Source organism: Zingiber officinale, chromosome 9B (genome assembly GCF_018446385.1).
Source record: "Zingiber officinale cultivar Zhangliang chromosome 9B, Zo_v1.1, whole genome shotgun sequence".
Classification (NCBI taxonomy): Eukaryota; Viridiplantae; Streptophyta; class Magnoliopsida; order Zingiberales; family Zingiberaceae; genus Zingiber; species Zingiber officinale.
In genome coordinates, this window is record NC_056003.1 from 110932200 (window position 1) to 110956427 (window position 24228).

The following is a 24228-nucleotide window of genomic DNA, read 5'->3' on the forward strand; positions in this document are numbered from 1 at the left end:
CCGTGACTAAAGCTCGGTGGCAAGCTAAAGTCCCTCTGGATTTCCGGCTGAGTGCATCGACAACCACATTAGCTTTCCCCGGGTGGTAGCTAATAGTACAATCATAATTCTCCAGGAACTCCATCCATCTCCTCTGTCGTAGATTGAGTTTCTTCTGAGTGAAAAGATATTTGAGACTCTTATGATCAGTAAGAATCTCAAACGTAATACCATACAGATGATGCCGCCAAATCTTTAAAGCAAAAATAATAGCAGCCAACTCCAGATCATGTACTGGGTAATTCTTCTCATGCTCCTTTAACTGACGAGAAACATAAGAGACTACCTTGTCGTGTTGCATCAAAACAGCGTCCAAACCCTGTAGAGAAGCGTCGGTGTAGAGCACGAATCCATCCTCTCCGGAGGGCAAAATCAGTACTGGTGCCGACACTAATCTCCTCTTCCGCTCCTAGAAGCTGGTCTCGCAGGCTTCTGGCCATGTGAACTTCTCGCCCTTCCTGGTCAGGCGTGTTAATGGCATAGCAACGCGAGGAAAACCCTCAACGAACCTCCGGTAATAACTAGCTCGACAAAGGAAGTTGCGAGTCTCATGTATAAACTACGACAACTCCCAACTGGTAGCAACCTCTATCTTCTGTGGATCCATGGTATACCCCTACTGGTGACCATGTGTCTCAATCATCTCACAGAAGATAATCAAAATACGCACTACTGAATTTCGCATATAAATATTCCCGTCGAAACATCCTTAGAACTATGCGAAGATAGTGTACATGATACACCTCGGATCGGGAATAGATCACCACGCCGTCAATAAAGATAACGAATACTGATCCAATATCTTAGGGATACCCAAATCATCGAGTCCATAATAACATCTAGGGCACCATAAGCCTAAATGATAAAACCAAGAACTTATAATGTCCATACATCAGACATCCTCAACCATAAGATCCCCGACAATAAACACCAAGAAATAGATCATCAAATGTGAGAGCAACGCTCCATCACAAGAAAAAAAATATATGTGGGAGTAGGGGTGTCAATTCGGGTGGGTCGAGTCGGGTTGGGTCGGGTTGAGTTTTTTTTTTTAACCCAACCCGAACCCGACCCGAACCCGAGTTCAACCCAAAACACCTCAACCCGAACCCGAACCCGACCCATATAACCCGAAAATCCGATTCAAAATGACTTTTTTGGGCTATTTTCCCTATAATTTTTCACTTTTATCTCAATACTCCATCATTATCATACAAACATGATATTAATATACATAAAAACATCTAAATTTTTAAAATAAAATTTGATTTAACCCAAAAAAAATCCCAAAACCCTATATTTAAGTCAACCCGGGTCAACCCGAACCCGACCCGACCCAATCTGAAATTTTTTTACTCTCCAACCCTCCAACCCTCCAACCCGAACCAAACCCGAACCTGAAAATGTCCAACCCGAACCTGATTTTTTTCGGGTCGACTCGGGTTGGGTCGTCGGGTCGGGTTCATTTTTGACACCCCTATGTGGGAGCAACGCTCTACCACAAGCAATCCTCAATATGTGGGAGTAACACTCCACCACAAACCATCCATAATATTTGGGAGCAATGCTCCACCACAACAATCTATAATATGTGGGAGCTATGCTCCACCACAAACAATCCATAAGTGATCAAGACATCTAACTATCTAGCTAGAGAATGCACGAGATCGCTCTACCACAGGTCACTGTGGGCTGCCAAGGGTATAACAACCTAGTAAACATATCAAATCCATTGTCAATTCTCTCAACATCGTAATGGGTCACTCACTAGTAGGAGAATTAGTTGACAAGGTACACAGCCAAAGATATAATGGTAGACACTCAACATAAGTAGAATCATCATGATACTACCAATAATACACCCGACTCACGTACACACACAGCACGCACGTGAGCACAAACAACATAGATACGATCATCATGCTACCTCCAATAATGCATACCAAACACGTGTGCATATATCAGCGTGGGTATAATCGACAATACTCCTCCAATAATACTCACCTAACATATATACACATACGCCAAGAGTATAATCAACGTAATACTTCCAATAAATATAATAGACATGAGTGCACACACAGAACTGATATAATCAACAAGATATCTTGAATAATACACCAAATCACATGTACACATACCACGACACAGATTTAATCGATAAGATACCTCCAATAAAACACCCCGACACATATGCACATACCACAATATAGGTTCAATCGACAAGATAGCTCCAATAAAATAATCAAACACGTACACCTAACCACATAGGTATAATCCATAAGAAACCTACAATACATGTATACACACACTACCTGCAAATGGGCAGTCTATCGTAGGACTCCTACAACATATACCAATCATGTGTACACACAACATAGATATGCATAGTCAGCATATTAACCCAATCAACTAGACAAAACCCTATGCTACCTACTCTCATGGGTTAGTGGTATACCTAAAAAAAAATCAAGCATAAGTTTCAAGCGGGAAAACTAATAATCATAGACAATCCAAGGTATGACAGCCTAATCATCCTATAATAACCATACTCTAAGTTCAAACGAATAAATAGAGGCCAAGAAAGAAATACTCATCATGGTTCAACATTGCACGTCTATGTCGTACCACTACAGAGACTGTATCTAATGGTTCACTGAAACTCCTGACTAAGAGTCTACCTATCAAGAGTGTATTTCTAGAACTCTCATAGTCGCGACTATAAATATCCTCTGTCAAATGTCGACACAAGGTCGAACCCTCTCTGATCTGACATATAGACCTCAAGACCTTGGTAAATGATCATGTGATCAAGGCCTTAAGCTACTTGATAGAGACAATATTAGTTGAGTCATCTAGCCATTGTGTTGCAGTACTTCATACTACGGTTGCTCTACCTGAGGTTCAGTAACCTCTAAGGGTGAGCATTGCACACAAAACAGAGAAACACTATAACTAAATAGTTAGTCTAAATATCTGTCAATTGACACTCTGCCCCTTGTAAATCATCATATGATATTTTTCACTCAGAATAGTGGATCTCATAGGTGTTAATCAACTAATACCTTGGTAACGGTTATATCTCCTAAGTGTTAAGCAATTATCTATACATCTTCTTACATCAGTGGGGGTCACCTAGCCCAAATGTACCTTCTAAATTATCTAACCAGGTGCATACAGTCTAAGATTAAAGCCCTCATAGAATAGGATACATCGATCCTCTATAGACTGACCAAGCTGACAATGGCATACGACTAATTCAGTCTTTTCCACGTCGATATAAATCATGCACTCAAATGTGCTTACAATATCTAACTAAGCACGAGTAACTCAAAGATCAGCATCTCTATAAAATAGAGTAAGTAGATCCCCTGTTGATCGAACCAACCAAAAATTAGATCGATCATCTACTAACTAAATCTAACAAGAGTACATTAATCCTCCACAAGTAAGTAAGGTAAATCAATCCACAACTACCCAAGTTGACAAGTGTAAATCAGTCTTCTACTGACCGATCAAACAAGAGTAGATCAAGCATCTACTAACGAACTAACTAAGATAAATCGGTACTCTACTAGCCATGTCAACATAAATATGCAGGTACTATCCACTAAAAGCTAACAATAGTAGAGACTGATATGTGTCTCCAATTCCTAACCAACTAGTAGTAACAGAAGCTAAAATTACTGGTAGTATGATATGAAAAATCACCTGAGACTGTAATCCTTGATCTACAGCAGGGTCGGTCGTGATCAGTGGTTGACTCAACACATGTAATATATGCTACAACAACTAGACAAGTACTAATAAAGAGTGCTAATACATATCATAACTATCATAGTCAACAATGCATATACTAACAGAAATGTATGATAACAATATACTAGCATACCTCCTATAGCTTGGAGATGTCCTGCTGCTGCCTGGTCCCAAAATCTCAAAAAAGTCACATCAAGAAAATCAAAACACGAAATCCAAAATATAAGAAAGTAGGCATCGTAAACCTGTGGCTCTGATACCAAATAAATTGTCACGCCCCGAGGAGTCTCAGCCAGAGGAAAATCCGGCAGCATCTCCCCTGTACCAGTGACAATCTAAATCATTTCTACATCCACAGATATACATCAGCCATACTGGGCTGGAATATATACACAACCACGCAGTTTATATTCAGCCCACTCGATTGTAACGACAAAAATACAACCACGCAGTTATATATATATCTAACAACCCACTCGGCTGTACTAAAAGAAGAACACATCGGAAAATACAACAGAAAACCATTACAAACCAAATGAATGACTGCTAGCCGACTAGACTTACACAACACAACAAACAATACAAAACACCACATCACAACACTTCGGAACCAAAATCGAAATTCTACATTGCTAAGTAAACCAAAACATAGACCAATTAAAGTACAAATGAAAACTAGAAACAGGTCTTCGGATGTGATGTGGGAACAGACAGACAGGATACTCCAAGCGACTCCACAAATCTACCTGCTACCAAAAAAAGAAAGAGCTCAATGGTGTGAGTTCAAAGAACTCAACGGATATCTAGCTGACATGCCTAGTAAGATATAACTAACAGAAATAATCATGGAGTACAGTCTTCTGATCAATAATAAGAAATATAAACTGAAAAGATGACAGAAGAAGAACTGTACTCACCAGGACCTCCTATCCAGATGTAAGGGTCATCAGACCAGATATATAATATCTCCTGTATGCATGTCAATCATATGCAACTACCAAAATGCAACAAACAAAGTGCATCAATCGCAAACCATAAATGCAATCAATGCATATAATGCAAAAATGACATGTGTCACCCCTGACGCCAGTCAGCCATCTAACACGCGATGGTGAGACCGAGTGGGTAGGGTTATGACAACTGTGTACTCTGCCATCACTACTCCTGAGTGACCGATTGGACAAGATACTGTCGGAGTACACCTATCCTCCTACCCCAAACAGAGTGGGGGAGCTCAATGCTCTCATCTCCCTAAGTCAGTCCCGAAGAGAGATCCCTGCCCGCTACACGCTGCAGTCATCGCTGCCCATGAGTGGACCAGCGGAGCCCTGACAGAGCAAACTACAACACACACCCTGCCTGAAATACCACTAACCCATGAGTGGTTGTGTCTGCGCAGGTCATGTAACTGGCGATGTGCTCAACAATAATGGAGCCAATAATCGCACATCATGCAATCATGCAAGATGGTGCATGACACTAAGCATGTAAATCTTAACCATAATGATCTCCATATAATATGTAGCAAATAGGAAAATAGATCATACCATGACCTAGGTATCACAGGTCTAAGTACACATGCCAGATAATAAAATCTAGAAAACTAGTCCTATACTCAGTGAAGCCTAGTATGTCACTTACTCGAGGAACTAAGGTACACATGACAATAATCAAGAGATATAAACATGGATACATAACAGGCAACTAACAAAACATGTTATAGGTATCAAATAGTGACATACCAAGGGCAAATCTAAGCATGATCATTGCTACTAGATATAAATTACTATGCATATCAAAGTGACAATATCATAAAGGATAAGTCAAGAAATACCCGCCTCAAAAGAAGATCGTATCCAGAAATCCTACGTCGAGACGCCCGTCTCGAATAAAAGTCGTATAACGACATGCATATAATTTTAGCTAATTCGAAGTACACCAATTAACAAAATCCAAATTCCTATTAAACCAGGAAACCCTAATCCATCGATCAATTACCCAATAACCAATCCATCCCTAAATGATCAATCTTCTACATAATGAATCAAACCAATCCAAACAAACTCACCCAACTTCGATCGTGCTAATGTTGACCCGCGATCGGAGAAGTTTGATGCTGGATATTGGTGGTCGGAGTTGGATGACACTGCTAGCCACCCAAACCGATTCCCCAAATCAGCCCTGTACCTAGACCTTTACTTTAGATCAATCAAGCTTAATTCAACAACCTTACCAACTCTAGATCAGAAGTAGTTGCTGGCTTGTGATGATGGTTCGTGAAGATGACCACGCCTAGCCGGTGAGTAGGTGACACTGCTTCGACCTAGTCCAAATAGCAATCGGAAGAAGATCACAACAAGGAAAACCAACTAATCACCTGGATCAACTAAGGAAACGCACCTACCTCCCAAATCGCCAACAACCAGAGGGAAAGAGAGCAAGAATCGACGATGACTTACCTTTCTTGATCACCTCCCGATGGTGTGGCTCTGTCCGATCCTGCCAGTGAAGATGCGGATCGCACTGTGAGCAGTGCAAGGAGAGAAAAGAGGAGGTTGATCGGTTGGGAGACGACCCAAAATCTTGTTCCTCACCGTGCCCTAGCCACCAAGGAGTCGTCGTTCGGCCGCAGGCACCACCGGAGCAGAGACCCCTCGGCCGAATACAGCTTGGACTTCCTTGGCACCGTTGAGCTCCGACGACTTCCTCCTCAGGCGACACCGACGATCGCCGAAGGTAGAATCTATGTTCTGTCGTCTTCGATTCCTTCGCGAAAGAGAGAACAAGAGGAAAGAAGAAGGAGGTCGGCATGGGTTCGGCGATGGGAAATCAAGGAGAAGGGATGAGAAGGAAGGGGCAGTCGACGTGTAACAACCCAAACTTCCTCATTATAAGTCCTAATAGTACTTATAAATATTTATAAATACTTTAGAAATATTCTAGAGATTTTTAGAAATTTTTAGAGTATTTTTATGTAATTTTTGGAGTTCGTTTGGTATTTTTACCAAAAGAAACAAAGTTGAGGCAAAAAGAGGTTGAGCCGAGGTTCGAACCGGAGATCCCTAGCTAAGCAAAGCCTTGAGTAGTTTCGGATGACCAAGAACCCAGCAGGGCCGTGCTGATTGAAGAAAGGGCGGAAGTAATTTAAGCAGTAATAGATAGCAGAATATCCTAGTTATAAAGGGAGATAAGTTAAGAGAGAACTTAGTTTTTTCTTTCCCGTGATCTAAACCCTTCCTCTCTTCTCTCTCGCGTGCGACGACGCTGCTCGGGCAGAAACGAAGCCGAAGCTAGGGCTTTGTCTCTGGCGGCCGACCGAGGGTTAATCCCGTGAGTTCTTCACAGACTAGAGACTCTCTCGTCGGGGAGAGCCCGTAGGCACGAAGAAGAGGCTGAAATTTTGAGTTCTCTGAAACCCTAGAAGCCGATCTCGGCTGTGAGTCAAGGAAATCTGTAAGTGCTTCTCACCTGCAGTAGGAGTAGCTCTCGGATTCTTGTGTTCTTCTTGATTTTCGAAGCATGTTGTGAAGAGTGCTATTTTTTTTTGAAGTTTGCTACCGTGAATCCCACAAGGAATCTAAAGGAAAATTTTGTATAGATTAGGCATATAATTTAGATCCTTCAGCCCTTAAAATTTGCATTTCAAACTTTGATTTAGATCTTTCTGTTTGTGACCTTAATGGGCATGATCGGTTCATATAGAGTTTTGCAGGTTTCGAATTTTTGCTGCTAAGCAATGAACATGAAATGCTTTAGTTTTTCTCGAGCATGTAGTTTAGTTTCATTATTACTGTGATGAGCAGAAATGGTCTATATATGTAGCATCTCAGTTTTAGGTTTATCCTTGTTAATTCAATGCACAAGAACGATCTATGTGCAGCATCTCAATTTTTGGTTTCTCCTTGCTGCACTGAATAAGATTAGCTATTGAAATGGGTAGGCAGTGAATACAAACAGTTTTTTTTAAGCTTACTATTTAATTTTCGAGGCATTCTTTTTGTTAGAAGTATTAACAAGTAACAAGTATTTTACTTGAAGAGGCTAGTACCCGACTTCCGAGGTTGTCGTTAAACAAATCCAGGTGACCGGTTCCGAGGTCTCGACCCTGGTAAGACCAAGGTCTTCACCCTCGTAGGACTGGTGGTTCACCACCCCAGTCTCTATTAGGGAGCGCACTTTGGTACTACGCCTGGGCCCAAGAGTAAAGTTATTATTATTTTGAAGTATAAAAGTATAAGCCTAGAACAAGTGAAACAGCTTTATATAGGTATGTGAATTCCAGCAAGTTTAGTTTGTTTTGGAGCTTGCTGTGCAATTTCGGTTTATGCTATGAAATGAATATGAGCAGTCCCTTTGGAGCTTGCTGTGCAGTCTCAGTTTGTGCTATGAAAGGGGCATGAACATTCTCTTTGGAGCTTGCTGTGCAGTTTCAGTTTGTGCTATATGCATGAATAGCTTTAGTTTTGGGAAGTGTTCTGTTGGATTTCCGTGGCTTAATTAGACCCTTTTGTTATCAAATGTTTAATATGCTGTTAGATCCTTTTGTTATTGATTCTTTAACATGCAGTTCTAGATTTTTAGTTTAGCATGCCAATTTCAGATTTTATAGAAGCATTTCAGATGTAGCTTTTCAGTAAGCATTCAATTTTAGTTTTATTGTATGTATATATATATGTATATGCACATTGAGTTTTGTGAGTAGACAGCGCTTACTAAGCATTCGCTTATAGTTGCATTTCCTCTTACTGCAGATAAAGGAAAAGGAAAACTATAGTGAAGGAAGGCGACAAGGAGGTGTGGGATGGATGTGTGATGTTTGGACTATGGAAGCCTTGGGACCTTGCTAAAGAATTTATTAAGATTTTGTATTTAGACTGGTTGTGAAATTTAGGTGGATTAAGTCTCTCTTGCATTGTTGGAATTATTCTTTCGTGTTGCTGGTTTGTTCATGGAATGTTCTTATGTTTTTTTGAATTCTTCCATTTAAATTGCTATGCACATTAGTCTCATTATTTGAGTGGTATCACTGTTGCATGCATGTATAGATTGATATATTTTAGTTGAGAACAAATGCTTGAGTAGAATATTGAGATGAGTTATTTATGTTTTAGCCGCTACTAAATTGCATGTTTTCGAGTTTTTTTCGAGAGTTATAAGTATTATTATCCACATGTGAGTAACAATAGTTAAGTAAAGTTATAGTTAAGTAACGGCCACCTCCACAGACTAGTGAAGAGGAGGGTGGTCGTTACACGACGTCTGGTGTGGGGCAACGCGCGAAGAAGAGGTGCGGCGTCAGGCGCAAATCGCAATGGAAGGAGAGGGGTTCGGGCAGAGGAGAAGAAAAGAAAAATTAAACCTAGGGTTTTAATTATATACCTAGGTTAATTTTCTCAATCAATTCCCAACTAAATTGGGACATCAAAACAGACTTCCTCGTAGCCAAATAATTGATCCCCTTAACCTACATCATACGAGCTCCGAAAAATTCTCAAAAAATTTCTAAAATTTTCTAAAAATTCCCTTAATGTTATTCATCCATAAAACTTTATTATTTTATTATTATTTGATTACAGTATTTTACAGTGCTACTAATCTGAGTTGAAAGAACGAGAAAGGTTCACATTATTTTTAACAGGCAATTTGCACCCCTCTTGCCGACCACATGAGTCCTAGCAATAATTTTTTATTTGAGTTGAACTATGGGACATATAGTATATCAAATCAAAGATCTCCGAACGAGCGTCAATTTGATATATTGTGTGTTTCATGGTTCAACCCGAATCAAAAGTTATGATCTTTCAAAGTTTATGGTTCAACATGTTGTTGTTGATCTTCTAAAGACCAGTAACACATTGCTGCTGATCCTCTAAGATCAACAATACTTTGTAACAACTATGAAATCATAGTTACTATAACTATAAGTTATAACTTTGAAAGGTGATAGCTTTTTATTCGGGTTGAACTACGAGATATATAATATATCAAATAGAAAATCTTTGAATGAGCTTCGATTTGATAGATTTTTTATTTTTAGAATGTCCTAGGTTCATCATCCAATTTCATCTTAAAAGTGGTTAATTGATCTAGATAACTTGGAATAATATGAAATCAGGACCTATGCTTTCATTTATTTCTCCTAATTATATCTATATTCTTAACCATATATGCAATAAACCATATTAAGAGCAACATTTTTATTCGAAACTAAAAACATAAATTTATTCTTTAATATGTCATACTCAATATCATTTTATAAAATATCATCAATCATTTAATTACAAGATATATTAAAATAATACTATTTCTAAATATATGATCATTTTTTTAATATATTAAACATAAATTTACAACAGACAAACTAGTAACTACAATATTTCAACAGTAATAATAATCTAATAAAAAATAATCATTATACTATAAAAAACATCAATTTACAACTGTCATATCATAAAATTGTAACAATGAACAATAATTTTATTGAGTTTTACAACAACAACACACATTACAATAACAATACAAAAAGAGCACAATAATTTAGACAAAATAATAATTAACAATATATATCAATAACAATTATGCACACAACAATAATAATAAAATGTTATAAACATTCCTCTTTAAGATCTACAACAAACCAGTCAAGCTTGCGATTATATTAGCTAGGAATAGTAAATTTCTCCATTTCATCTAATGAAAAATTATATTCTCAAGTCTTTTTAAGTATCCTAGATGATTTCATGTAGTAAGATAGCTCAAGTATCCTCCTTAGTATGTTCTGCAGATTCAATAACGAAAGATCAAACTTAGAAAGATAGAAAAACAATGAAAACATAAAGAAGCTATAAATAGCTTATTGTAAAAATTCATAATCAATACAAGAAAAACTAAAAAAAAAAAAAAAAAAAAAAAAGAGAATAGTAAAACTTAAATATGGAAAATTGATTATTTTCCTTATTATAAATATCATAATAGATAATCTTTTAAAAAACATTACATAAATTTTAGATAAGACAAATGAAATTTATTATTTTACACATTAAGCTACCAAAACTTCATTACTTATTTAAAACTAGTGACATGAACCCATGGTATAAATTTAGTATGCATACTATTAAGTTTGTTCAAATGCATACATAGCCTTATTTTTTCCTTAAAAAAAAAAAAAATTCCATCCATCCTCCATCTCTGTTTTGATGAGTTTCCTTCATCATCATCTACCTTAGTATTTTATCAAACAAATACGGGTCAAAAAAATAGAACCACCCTAAAGCATATAAAGTTTACATCTTTAATCCGAAATCAAAAACATACTTTGCCACCAAGGATGCACTAACACTCCTACAACCAGAGTTGCCCTCCGGCTCTGGTGAAGAATCGACGAAGATAGTCTCATCCTCAGGAAGCACTCATTTTCCTCCTCTTGTGATCAGCTTCTCCGACTAGTTGGGCTTTATCTCTAATAATAACCAAAAACTTAAAAAAAGAAAGAAGATAAAATGCTGAAAAAAAAATTTGCAACGCAAAGAAGTGAGGATCATGAAAAGAGAGTGAACAAAGTTGGGATGGAATAATGAGGAAAGCTTACCCCTTGTGCCCCTCTTAAAATCAACGGAGTTGGCCACCACGAATCGATCTAAAGCTCAGTCTTGATCTCAAACTGTCGTCAATTTGCTGTGTCTCTTTGCACTGTTGGGTGGAAGTGAAGGGATGACGACGGATAGCCGTTGCAGGTGCTCCGATGGATAGCCACCGCTGGAGCTGAAATGGATAGCCACCGCGGCAGCTCCGATGATGGAGGAACGGAAATGAAAGAGAAGGGTTGAGAGATTAAAGCAACATTTGGTTTGCATTTTTCATTTTCATTTTCATTTGGTAAGAAAAGGGAAAACATTATTTGGTTGACATTTTTCACATTTAATTTTTAGAAAAGGAGATATCATTTTATAGGAAAATAGAAAATACAAAGTCATTTTTTAAGAAAAAGGAAAATATGAGAGAGTGTTTGGTTTGCACGCTTTCTATTTTTATTTTTTAGAAAAGATACGTTTTTCTTTTCTTAGTAAATGACTTTTAGATGTTCTCTACTTTTTTCAAAAAATACTATCTCTTTTTCTAGAAAACATATATGAAAAATATAAATCAAACACTATTTTCCAGAAAATATATATTTTCCAGAAAATAAAAATGAAAAACACGCAAATCAAACACTCTTTGAGTTTTTCATAAAATGAAAATAGAAATCAAAGAAACTAAATGCTCTTTTTGTAAAAAAAATAAAAATAAAAAGGAAGAGAAGTATTATGGGAAAAGAAATGACAAGAGCAATGAGATTTGAAAATTTTGAAAATTAGTTATACTTTTGAATAATATACAAAACTAGCTAAGGTCGTATGATAAACTACCATATGATAATTATCCATCAGCTGCTTAGAGCATCCATAATCATTTTTTTTATTCAAAATACATAATTTAAGATAAAAAATTATTTATTAAATTTAAGTACTTATTTTTTACTATACTATATATTAGTTTTTCTTTTTTTTTTCTCTATTCTCTATAATATTTAGGAAATAAAATTCATTCGGTATTTAGAGAATAGTATTTATAAATATAAAATTTAGAAATAAATAAGTTAGTTGATGTAAATTTTTTTAATTATTTATTTAAATTTTAGGATAGAGTATTTAGATGGAATGATTGATATAGATGTTTTTAGTTAATTATACTGAATTAAATTAACCAGATTATGGAGCAAAATGAATACTTAGTTGATAAAAATAAATATAAACCTTTCTTTTAATACTGTTAATTATAAACAGTAGAAACAAAATGTGTCTTCTTTATTTCCCTTCGCATAGGCTTCCTCGAATCCCCCAATCTTGCTGTTCCCTGGTCCGGTGATCGAGCCTCCGTCGATTGATCGACAAGAAGGGAGCGATTAGTTTTCTCCTGCGCTAGCTGCTTGCACCCCCATCTCTCGGATCGCATCGAAGCCCTAACGACCGGAGGAAAATCTGCCGATCACCAACTGTTTCCGGTGGCGTTGGGTGTATTTGAAGATTTGAGGGTCGGAATGGGCAGGAAATCGGAACTAAATTAAGGGGATAATGGTCGAATTGTGGTCGCTTTGGCGCGATTGCATGGGTGAAGAATGCCAGTCTTGCGGAGCAGGGAGCGTCGTGGGGGCCGTGCTCCACCTCCGCCGCCTGTAGATCGTACTTTGAGGAACACCAGGGCGCGGGCCGCGGCCAAGAATAGCAATCCCGGGCCTGCCGGGGTTGCTGCTGGAGGAAGCAGGCGTGGAAGGGGTAGGGCTCCGTCGTCAGCGGCGAGGGGGAGGCAGAGGGTGAGATCTTCCACAGGTAGGTTGGTCTTTGTTGAGGAGTGGGAGGCGAAGGAGTCGGATCAATTGAAGGAGGTGGTGGTATTGAAAGAGGAGACGAAAGGAAAAGGGAGGGAAAAACAAGCAGAAGAAGTAAAAGCGAAGGAAATGATGGGTGATGATAGTGGTGGATTGAGCGCCAATAGGGTCGCTGGACAGGAAGAGGAAGGGAACACTACTCCGTTCCCTGAAAAGGTTCACCTTTCTTGCCGGCCCTATGGTTATTCATTGACGTTTAATGCATCTTGTTCTTTATTTAAGATGAAGAGGTTATTATGATAATATTCTGAGGGATTTTCCTCGATTGATGTTGTACTCTCCTAGATTCTTAATTTCTTTCATGATTACCTTTTGTTTATGTTATTTCCATTGTCTCTATGTTATCACTTGTATGAAATAAGATCTTAGTTGGTTGGTCCTATGCCTTATGTATCTGTCATACGAAAATATAATCACTATTAATTATCACATGGGCATTGAAGCCATTTCTTGGATCCTTTTTGTTGTTGGTTGATGGGGAATAGTGGGCATGTTGTGGATCATGAACTTATACCCACCTTAGTATTTACTTTTTGTCTGCTTCCTCCTAGTCGATCTGTTCCCTAAACCCTAAAACCATCTCTTGTTGTCTTGTTGATATACACTCCATCCAAATTGAAGTCTTGATTGCTATTTTGTCACACAGTCAATCCTCTGTTAAACATCACAACATCATGTAGTAACACACATATCATCCATAGGCTATTGGATACAGTGTTATGCTGTAATCCGGTATCTATGTTTAAGCAAGTATGTTAAGAGTAGAGACATTTCAATATCTTGACGATTGCACATAATATCTTTCGGGTCAGGGAGGCCATTTGAACTGGCCTTGATTCTGTAGTTTGGATAACTGGCATGTTTAACATATCTATCACCCTTGATGGTGTTTGATAAAAAAGAAGTAAGATTATTATCATCCCTTCATGATTTGCTTCAGTTCCTTCTTGATTCAGCATGATGTTTTTCTAATCTAGCATTTTAATTTCTTGCATGATTATAAATTTCTTTGTGTTTTTTTTCTCTCCATTTTTACTGCATCACTAGTTGTATAAACACCAGCCTACATCTATGCATCTTTAGCATTGTTGCAATACTACTCATTCTCAAAAAACCTTTTTCCAGATGTATTCTTGTTGCTGTCATAATCTGCTCTGTATGTTTTGACTAGTGCACCTTGTTCTTAACCTATAGTCAAACTATGTTGTTCTAACCTCTTACATTAATTATAGTTTCTTAAATTTAACTTTTTTCTTGAAGAACAGTTTTGTTTCACTCATTTTTTATAGTATCACAAATAAGCTTTTCTACTGCTTTGTAGATTTGAGTTTCCCTTCTCCATTCTAGTGGATAATTCTCCTCAGATTAATCTTTCAATTGTTTAATCAGTAGTCAATTTTTGTCTCATCATCTTCAAGCTTTGTTAGTCCAAATCATTTATGGTCAGCTACATGTATCTTATCTTTCCGATAAACTCATTACAACCTATATCACATGTGATATTCAGATCTCTTAAATACTTTCAATAATATTGATTATTATTCATTAATTGTCCAAAATTCTTACACCTTTAACTTTTATAAAAATTACTTGTCTAATTATAAAATCCTTTAGTTGTCCTTGAACATGTTTATATTATTTTAAGCTTATTCTCCTTAAATAAGTCATCAATTGTATTTACACAAAATTTGCCCTTGATAGTAGTATTTTAATTTTGCCCCATCTATAACCTCACATCCATCTTAGCATTTTTATGATTTAGTCTATTTTATTTTGTATGCCAAAAGTATGGAAAATAAGAGCTTGTAACTTTTCTTTACAATTTTTGGTGATAGATTATCATTTCTAGATTGCTTTCCTTCCCTGTGTAACTGCAAAGATTAGGATTCCTGTTACTTAGCCTTACTATGCTCACATGTTTAGTAAATTTACAATATGTGAGTTAGTTGACAAGTAAATAACATAGATATTCTTTTCCTTGATAATTCCTGTCTAGATTGCAAATCTGTCTGTTACCAAACTTCCAATCACAATTACTCTGATATGCCTTCAATTAGTCTATCCTAGACTAATTATGAACTTGACCCTTAGTCAAACTGTCATATTTGGTTATTTACTAAAACCTCCTTTTGAGGGAGAAGGGTGGATTGTTAGTGTTTCATGATTATACAACTAGCTACTCTATTAGTAGATATATCTTTTCACACACTTTGTTTATTTCATTGCTCGTTATCTTCTTAGCTTGATGTTTCAGTGCACACTGGAAAGTGTATACTATCTTTTCCTTAAATTAATCCTAAGTTCACATGTCAGTTTAATTTGCCTTTTTTTTTTTTTTTTTTTTTTTTTTTTTTTTTGCAAAATCTAATATAGACTTTTAATTCCAAGGTCACTTTATTGTCCACTTGTTAGTATATCTGGTTTTAGTCAAACCTAGGTCTTGCATATAATTTCTTGATTCACAATTAATTGTTCTAAAAATGTTCAATTACTTAAGCTATTGCTGTCTCAAAATCATCTTGCACATGATATTTCTGCATGTTCATGTTTGCTTATCATTATTGATCTTGTTACTTCTGATATTCGTTCAAGTTTCTGAATATGAAGTTAAAGGCTAGCTATATTGGACATTATTTCAGGTCCAAGTTGGTGGTTCACCCATATATAAGGTTGAGAGAAAGCTTGGGAAGGGTGGATTTGGCCAGGTTTTTGTTGGTCGGAGAGTCTCTGGAGGCATTGAACGATCAACAGGTCTTAATGCCATGGAGGTATTGCTTTCTGTTTATTACTGGACTGCTTTATTCTTGTAAGGTTGAACATTATACAGGAACATGGTGACCTAATGTAGTTGACTTAAAAAGTTATTTTGCTATTCTATATTGTTTCCAGATTAATGACTGTCTCTAATATAGTGTATGCCTTTTGCTAATAGGTTGCTATCAAATTTGAACACAGAACTAGTAAAGGCTGCAACTATGGCCCTCCTTATGAATGGCAAGTTTACAGGTTTGTTTGATTATCCTCTTTTGCAAAAAGTAATTTGTTGCTCTTTCCTTAATATAGTTTTTGCCTTGCGGAGAGAAACTCCTAAGACTAAATTTTTTAAGAATATTAAATGTAGCTTTGACAACAATGAAAGAAAGAAGTGAGAGAATAATTAAGCTGAATTGACAAGAATATTCACAGATTGAGAATTTTAGATATTCTGACTCTGATATTTAATGAGAAGTAGAGGTTAATGAAAATATTATAAAATTGATAACAAAAATGAATGGCTAAATGGTTAGATATTTTGGGTTATGGAATCTTCTGTGCCTCTTAGGCTTAAAGAAAAAGTTTTAAGTTGTTGTACGACCAAACACAATGGGTTAGATTGTTAAGTAGTTAGGTAATAAACACATGAAAGGTAAGCTGATAAAATATAAAAGATCACAATCTGAAAGAGTTGCTAAATGTAGCTGTAATAAAAAAAGTAAAAGATCGTATCATCCTGTTCAAGAATGACGAATGAGCTATGAAGGTAGATAATTTGGATCAATCAGGGTTCAACATGTGAGGAATAAAGGGAAGCAGAAGGGAATTTGCTTTAACATAATTAAATGTGATTTCTAATGCCTGATATTGCTAACAATAGCCTTATATAAATTTTAATGGAGGTAGAAATTCTATGCAGATAATCTTAAATAATTGGACTTGCACATTGTTATTTTTGTCTTTCCCAGCGCTCTTGGTGGTAGCTATGGAGTCCCTAGGGTACATTATAAAGGCCGGCAAGGCGACTACTACGTAATGGTATGGTTTCTCTTGATTCTTTCTGTGCATTCTTTGCATCTTCCTGGTCTATTAATCTATCTTTTGTTTCTGCAATTTGGTCTGCTTAAAACTCTTTGCTAGAAGCTTTTGCCAATTTGATGCCAGACTTGTTTGACCATAATTCATAGGTTATGGACATGCTGGGACCTAGTCTATGGGATGCTTGGAATTCTTCAGGTCAAGCGTGAGTATGCAGTCACTGCAATTGATTACATTGTTCTGTCATTTGTCATTTTCATTTTAGCAAATTATTAGTGCAATGGCCTTTTGATTATCTACATCTATCATTGACCACATGACAATTTCCTTGAATTCTTCCATTATTGAATTGGATTTATTGGTATTTTTTGAATATCCGCCAAATATCTTTCTAAAATTCTGGTCTTATGCTAGATATTCTTCTTTTATTTTGTGTTTTTTTTTTCTATTTTATTTTTGCATATCATTGTCTTATCAAATATCAATAAGATCTTTCATTTTGCTTTTGATGAGAATAAACTTTCCAATTCATATATCAAATTTACATTGTCAAATAATCTTATTATTGTCTTTTGAACCTTTATTTTCATTTTGTTCATATTGATATGACATGAGATGTATTTGTGTGCCTCTGACAATTTCTAACAAGGTTGTATTCCTCAATTGACTCATAACAGTGAAAGGAAAAAAGTAGACTAGGGATACTACAAGTGATAAAAATAGAAATAAAATGAAATTGTATTCAAGGAGAAATTATATTACATTGAAATGTAAACCTTAATTGATTTATTGTATTGGATATCATCATATATACCATTTTCTGCAATAATAAAGAAATTGAGTCACCTTTTCAAGTTTATTCATTATTCATTTTAGAACTGGAATGATTTGGAAAACCCTTGCTTTGATATTTACTTTTAGAAGGAAGTGCACAAGTATCTTAGTAGCATTAACGAGATTGGTCTTGCTCTATAATAAAATGACAAATCTGTGCCTTTAATTTTTGGACTAATGCTGAGTGTTTTGGAATTTCTCAGGATGTCCTCAGAAATGGTTGCTTGCATTGCTGTTGAATCCATCTCAATTCTTGAAAGCATGCATTCAAAAGGGTAGATATTTTATAATCTTTTCCCTTACAACTCTGTTGTAATCTGAGCTAATTAAGACCACAATTTTAGATACGTCCATGGTGATGTGAAGCCTGAAAATTTTCTGCTCGGGCAACCGTCAACCCCTCAAGAGAAAAAGTTGTTTCTTGTGGACCTTGGATTAGGTGACTGATTTTTGATGACTAAGTGATACTAATCTTTGTCCTAGTTTATCCTTTTTTGTCTCATTTAAGTTTCCTTCTTTAAGTTGCTACTTTCATGTTTTTATAGCTACTAGATGGCGGGATGCTAGTAGTGGTGTTCATGTTGATTATGACCAACGGCCTGATGTGTTTAGGTAGGATAGCTATTTCCTCTTTGTGCTCCTTTGGATACCATTATTTATACTGGTGGTTTGTTTCTGCAGAGGAACTGTTAGATATGCTAGTGTTAATGCACATCTAGGAAGAACGGCAAGCAGGAGGGATGATTTGGAGTCCCTTGCTTACACACTAATTTTCCTTCATCGAGGAAGGTTGCCATGGCAAGGATACCAGGTTGAACAAAAACCCAATTATCTCTATTTTTAACTCCCTATTATAGATTGGAGAATGTACACTCTGTTTATAGTATTTTTGCATTTTAGGGTGACAACAAATCATTTTTAGTTTGCAAGAAAAAGATGGCAACATCTCCAGAGATCCTATGTTGCTTGTGCCCTCCAGCATTTAAGCAATTTCTTGAGATTGTAGTTAACATGAAATTTGACGAGGAGCCTAACTACACAAAACTTATTTCTCTATTTGATGGATTAATTAGTCCAAATCCAGCAGTTAGGCCAATTAGCATTGATGGTGCTCAAAAGGTAATTGCCATCCACTTTTTTATTTTTTGGCCTTAATTTACTAATGAAATTGTTATTAATCCTGCTTGCTTATCTGTCAGGTCGGTCAAAAACGTGGTAGATTGACCATCGATGATGAAGAAGAGAATCAACAAAAGAAGAAGATTCGTTTAGGTGTACCTGCCACCCAGTGGATTTCTGTGTACAATGCTAGGCTTCCAATGAAACAAAGGTACAGTTTTCTAAAAAAAGTTTTTGGTTCTATTGATAAGCAAATTTCATTTTTCAACACTTGGTTTGATAGATAGGTTGATAGTTTGGTGATGATTGTTTTTGTATTGCCCCTTATTACTATTATCTTCCAAATGAATATTGCTTGACATGAAGATAGTAGAATGACATTCAAGCTGTACATGCCGAGAGAAATCAATTAGATTTTTGGAAGGAAATCTTGTTACCGTCAATTCTAATTGTTCTTTTCCAAAGCCTCTCCAAATGGAGGCTTCATATCTGAACAGCATGAGTGTCTTTTTTCCAAATGCCTTTGTATTTACAGTTTTAAAAAAATATCATTTATTAATTTTTTTTTGTTAGTTTGCTGTAGCACTAGCATCATTTATTTTCATATTTTATTTCTGTTTGGGTGCTATTTTTGATAGATTTTGATTATTTTCCCCCTTCCTTCTAGATCTCTCCCTCTTTTTCTCTTTGTTTTTCATCATTTGACATCATCTCTCTTTCTATCCCATCTTTATCGTGTGATGCCTCGGTCAAGGTGCACGACCTTGACCCTATAAAAGGGGAACTCCTCCCGTTTTCTTGGGGATACAGTTTTCTCCTTTAGAGGAAACATACCGAGGAGCCATCATCCGTTTGGAGAGTTCTTGGAGGTGATTTGAGGCCGTTTCTATTGTCATCTACTGTTACAAAGCCGCAAGTGCACGTCTATGTCGTCAGTAATAAAAATATTGATCGCGCAGGGATTGGGAACACTCAAAGACTCACACCTCGAATAAGCTAAACTAAAGAATTCTTGAAGAAGTATCTTGCATAAAAGTGAAATGTAGAAATAAAGTAAACTGAAGATAGAGAGTGAGGAAGTATTGATCAGGGAAATGTTATGGGGTTTCGGTTTCAATGTGATGGGCCTTTGTGTGCTTTCCATATTGTCTCAATTTCTCCATCTTACAAATGCTTGTCACATTGATTCTTTCTCCCTCGTATTGCAACTTCTAACCCTTCACCAATTTCTGTTAGTTCTTGCATTGTGACATGTACTACCTTGAGGATTAAACAAAAGGATTTGCAAATAAAAGTGCTAATGCCGCAACCAGTCTGTAAATTGTTAAAGCTTCCATAAAAGCTAGACTAAGCAATAAAGTACCTCTTATTTTACCCTCTGGGTTGTCTCACAATACCTTCTACAGCTTGGCCTGCAGCAGTACCTTGACCAACTCCAGGTCCAATAGAAGCAAGCCCCACAGCCAATCCAGCATACCAGACTTTTGGTTGATGGGAATACTATACCACTTTATGGTCTCACATCCACTCATGTTCAGTGCCACCTTACCATTCATGCCTCATTATCATCTGCAGTATATGCACCCACCCACCTGATCATTACCATTTCTCATAACTAATGGTTCATCAAAAGGGGGAAATATGAACACTGAGTGGATTGTTGTAGACAAGTTCTGTAGCTTGGCACAAGATGAATGCCTCTAAATTCACTGATAACACAGGGGATGCATCGCTACAAATCCATGTGTCTGAACTAGCAAATGCTTGTGTTTATGTACCTTGGTCAACTACATTGTAGATGAACAGCTGGCATGTAAGGTGGAGTGAAATTTGACTTTTGTACTACTTGACATAGCATCATGATAATTTGTTTGTCTCAATTAGTCATTTTGCAAGGGAGAAGAGAATATTATAGAATACGAACTGTACTATTTCTTGAATGATTAGAACTATGTCATTAGCAGAATGCTTTGTTCCTATATTGTTGAAAGTTCTCATTCTACTCACCACTTCAAAATTCACTCAATCATCAAGTTCGTCCCAGACAGGAGGGGAGAATAATGCGAATACTTAGCATCAGGGGCTCATTACTAACTCCATGTTTTTATCTTTTTTTTTCAGACTATAATGTAGCATTATGTAGAGTGGTTAACATGTGTGATGATTATATCTTGTCTAATCCTGCTGTCATCTTTTCCTTTTAGCCATTCCATGCTGTCTCTCGTTCTCAGTTTGCATTCATTTTGAATTGTAGTGTAAGTGTTTGACTATGTATCATCATCAAAATTTACCTTTTAATTAGGTATCACTACAATGTGGCTGATGCACGTTTGGCACAGCATGTTGAGAGAGGAAATGAGGATGGTCTGCTTATTAGTTGTGTTGCATCTTGTTCTAACCTGTGGGCCCTTATTATGGATGCTGGAACTGGTTTCACATCTCAGGTTTATGAGTTGTCTCCATTTTTCCTTCACAAGGTACATAATAAATTGTGAAATTTTGAGCATGATATATTTTAAGATGTCATTTATTATGATAAACAAGTAATTCAGGAATGGATTATGGATCAATGGGAGAAAAACTACTATATCACCTCACTTGCTGGTGCTAATAACGGAAGTTCACTTGTAGTGATGTCAAAAGGTTTGTCTCGTATCATTTAATGTTTGTTTTTTACAGTTATCTGCACTTAGATTTCTCATCATTGTCAGGGAGTGAAACTATGACACAAATTCTATTATGATGTGTTAATTTTACTAGTTATTTATTGCTAAGTTGTTATCTAAAGTTTTGATTGTTCTCTTGTTAATGTTATCAGAGAGTTTGCATCTTTGTGGTTGACTGCTTGTGTGGACTGTGCATTCAATGCACAATCATTTTTTTTCTCTCAGCTATTTGCAGATATAACTGGATACAAGTCCAGTTTCATTCGTTTTTGTTTTTTATGTGATTGTTGATAAAAATAACTTATATCAAGTCCAATTTCGTTCTTTTTGTGTTTTATATTAATTAGCGTTGATAAAAATACTTATATGGAACTTCTTAGGACATTAGAGAATGTTCATTCTGCAATTTTATCAACAGAGAAATGTTTCTTAGGACTATTGCAAGCCAAATAAAAATGATGAACCAGCACAGGGGCATTATCAGAAACGAGTTAAGATAAAATAAACCTGTTAATAGACATAGCAAAGGTGGATCACCACTTTGAGATGCTCCATTATCATCCGTATATCAAGTTATTGACATTGTGGGTTCTGAAATCCACAATATTTCTCGCTGCTATCATAATTTAGAGATTTAAGAATTTTCTCTAGTTGAAAGCAAACCACTGTTGCAAGATGAGCTGGCTCATTGGGGTTTTCTGGGGTCCATGAGTTACGTCTTTTCTTGTGCTTCAGGGGTTGAGCTGAAATGTTCTAGATTATTATTAAATTCAACACTTGTTTACAATATCAAACCGTTTGCAATTCGACTCTTCGGGCACCCAATACATGCATAAAAAAAATATTGTGACATTTCATTTTCGTATAACGTACAAGTCTATTATTTTGTATATACATATTGTGACATTTCATTTTCGTATAGAACGTATAAGTCTATTATTTTGTATATACCGTGATGGATGATTCCACCACATATAATTGAATTGAAAAGTTACTGGAGATTTTTCAAAGGATACGTTTTTTCCACTTGGGTGGTGCCTTTTCTTGTGCTTTTCAGGGGTTGAGCTGAAATGTTCTGGAATATTATTAAATTCAACACTTGTTTACATCTCAAACTGTTTGCAATTCGACTCCTCAGGCACCCAATACACGCAGCAGTCTTACAAAGTAAGTGAATCCTTTCCCTTCAAATGGATAAGTAAGAAGTGGAAAGAAGGATTCCATGTCACATCCATGGCAACAGCTGGCAGCCGATGGGGTATTGTCATGTCACGGAATGCTGGTTTTAATGATCAGGTGGCATGTCTTTGCTTTAGTTGATTAGTAATGAGCGGTGTAAAACTACAGTCTCCCTGTTAAATTGTTCTTTAGATGGTCAATGCTCTAAACCTTCCCAAGTTTATTTTCTTGCTATTTGGTTTTCATTTATGATGAGTTTCGCCTTTTTTATTCTTTGGTCCGATGCATTGTTTGTAAATTGTTCTGTCCCTTGGGCAGGTTGTTGAATTAGATTTCCTATACCCAAGTGAGGGCATCCACAGGCGATGGGACAGTGGATATCGCATTACTTGTATGGCTGCCACTTGGGATCAGGCTGCACTGATCCTCAGTGTGCCTAAGCGGAAGCCTGGTGATGAGACTCAAGAGACCCTACGGACATCAGCATTTCCGAGCGCTCATGTTAAGGTACATTTTTTTTTTCTCATAAATTTTACCCTACGGACATAGGGATTTGATACAACATTTTCAATTTTGATGTGCAGGACAAATGGGCGAAGAATCTATACCTCGCGTCGATTTGCTATGGTCGTACTGTATCATGATACTTGTTGAGTCGCTGTGGTTAACCTGACCACAAACTAAAAGATTGGAAGGCAGAGAGGGACTTTGGATACCTTGTTTTTGTAGACAGCTGTCACATTTAACATACACGTCAGCCAATGTTTGTGTGATTTACTATATTTATTTACTTATGTACCATCGTAGATGTACACACGGTGTCACACTCGTCTTGGGTATGTTATTTCTGTATTATAATAAGTCGTCAGATTTGGGAACTGGTTTGTTTGATGTTGTAGTAATAATTAAAAAAAAAAACTGATTACGCTTCTCATAATCCCTTCCTCAATTATAACAAAGAAGGTAAATTATAGATTCAGTTTATAATTAATAGTCAAATGGTTAGGGATGCAAGGAAGTTGAAAATTAATCTCTATTCTATTATAATAAATCTCTTACTTTATAATTAACTTGTAATTAACTGGACACTCCGATACAACAGTTTACTTCATATTAATGCTATATAAAGATGTAATCTAAATAAATTTAAACTGACAAATATATTATTGAGTAGTCTTAGTAAAGCAAACATGTCAATAAATTAAAAAAAAATGATATATTTTTAACTCAAGGTGACCGTTACCAGATGATTAAACGCAAGTCCAACCTTGTACAACATGCTTCACAGATAATCAACATGGAAGTTCATGGAACTGAGACAAATCTCAGACAGACTCGTTTGTCGGATTCACTGTCAGATAATCTCAGATTCTTGATAAGGACAACTCTAATAAAAAGAGATTAACGTAATCACAA

The 24228-nt window shown here is 36.3% G+C and overlaps 1 protein-coding gene across 1 annotated transcript; it reads left to right on the forward strand.

Moving 5' to 3' along the window:
* Nucleotides 1-12629: 12629 nt before the first annotated feature.
* On the forward strand, nt 12630-23690 carry LOC122023403 (casein kinase 1-like protein HD16). The gene is made up of 16 exons (XM_042581494.1): nt 12630-13378; nt 15862-15990; nt 16155-16228; nt 16945-17014; nt 17164-17219; nt 18052-18123; nt 18193-18287; nt 18394-18460; nt 18530-18659; nt 18749-18967; nt 19048-19178; nt 21270-21444; nt 21520-21610; nt 22772-22929; nt 23131-23319; nt 23397-23690. The coding sequence occupies exons 1-16, from the start codon at nt 12953-12955 to the stop codon at nt 23454-23456; spliced, it is 2142 nt and encodes a 713-aa protein (XP_042437428.1). The 5' UTR covers nt 12630-12952; the 3' UTR covers nt 23457-23690.
* Nucleotides 23691-24228: the final 538 nt, after the last annotated feature.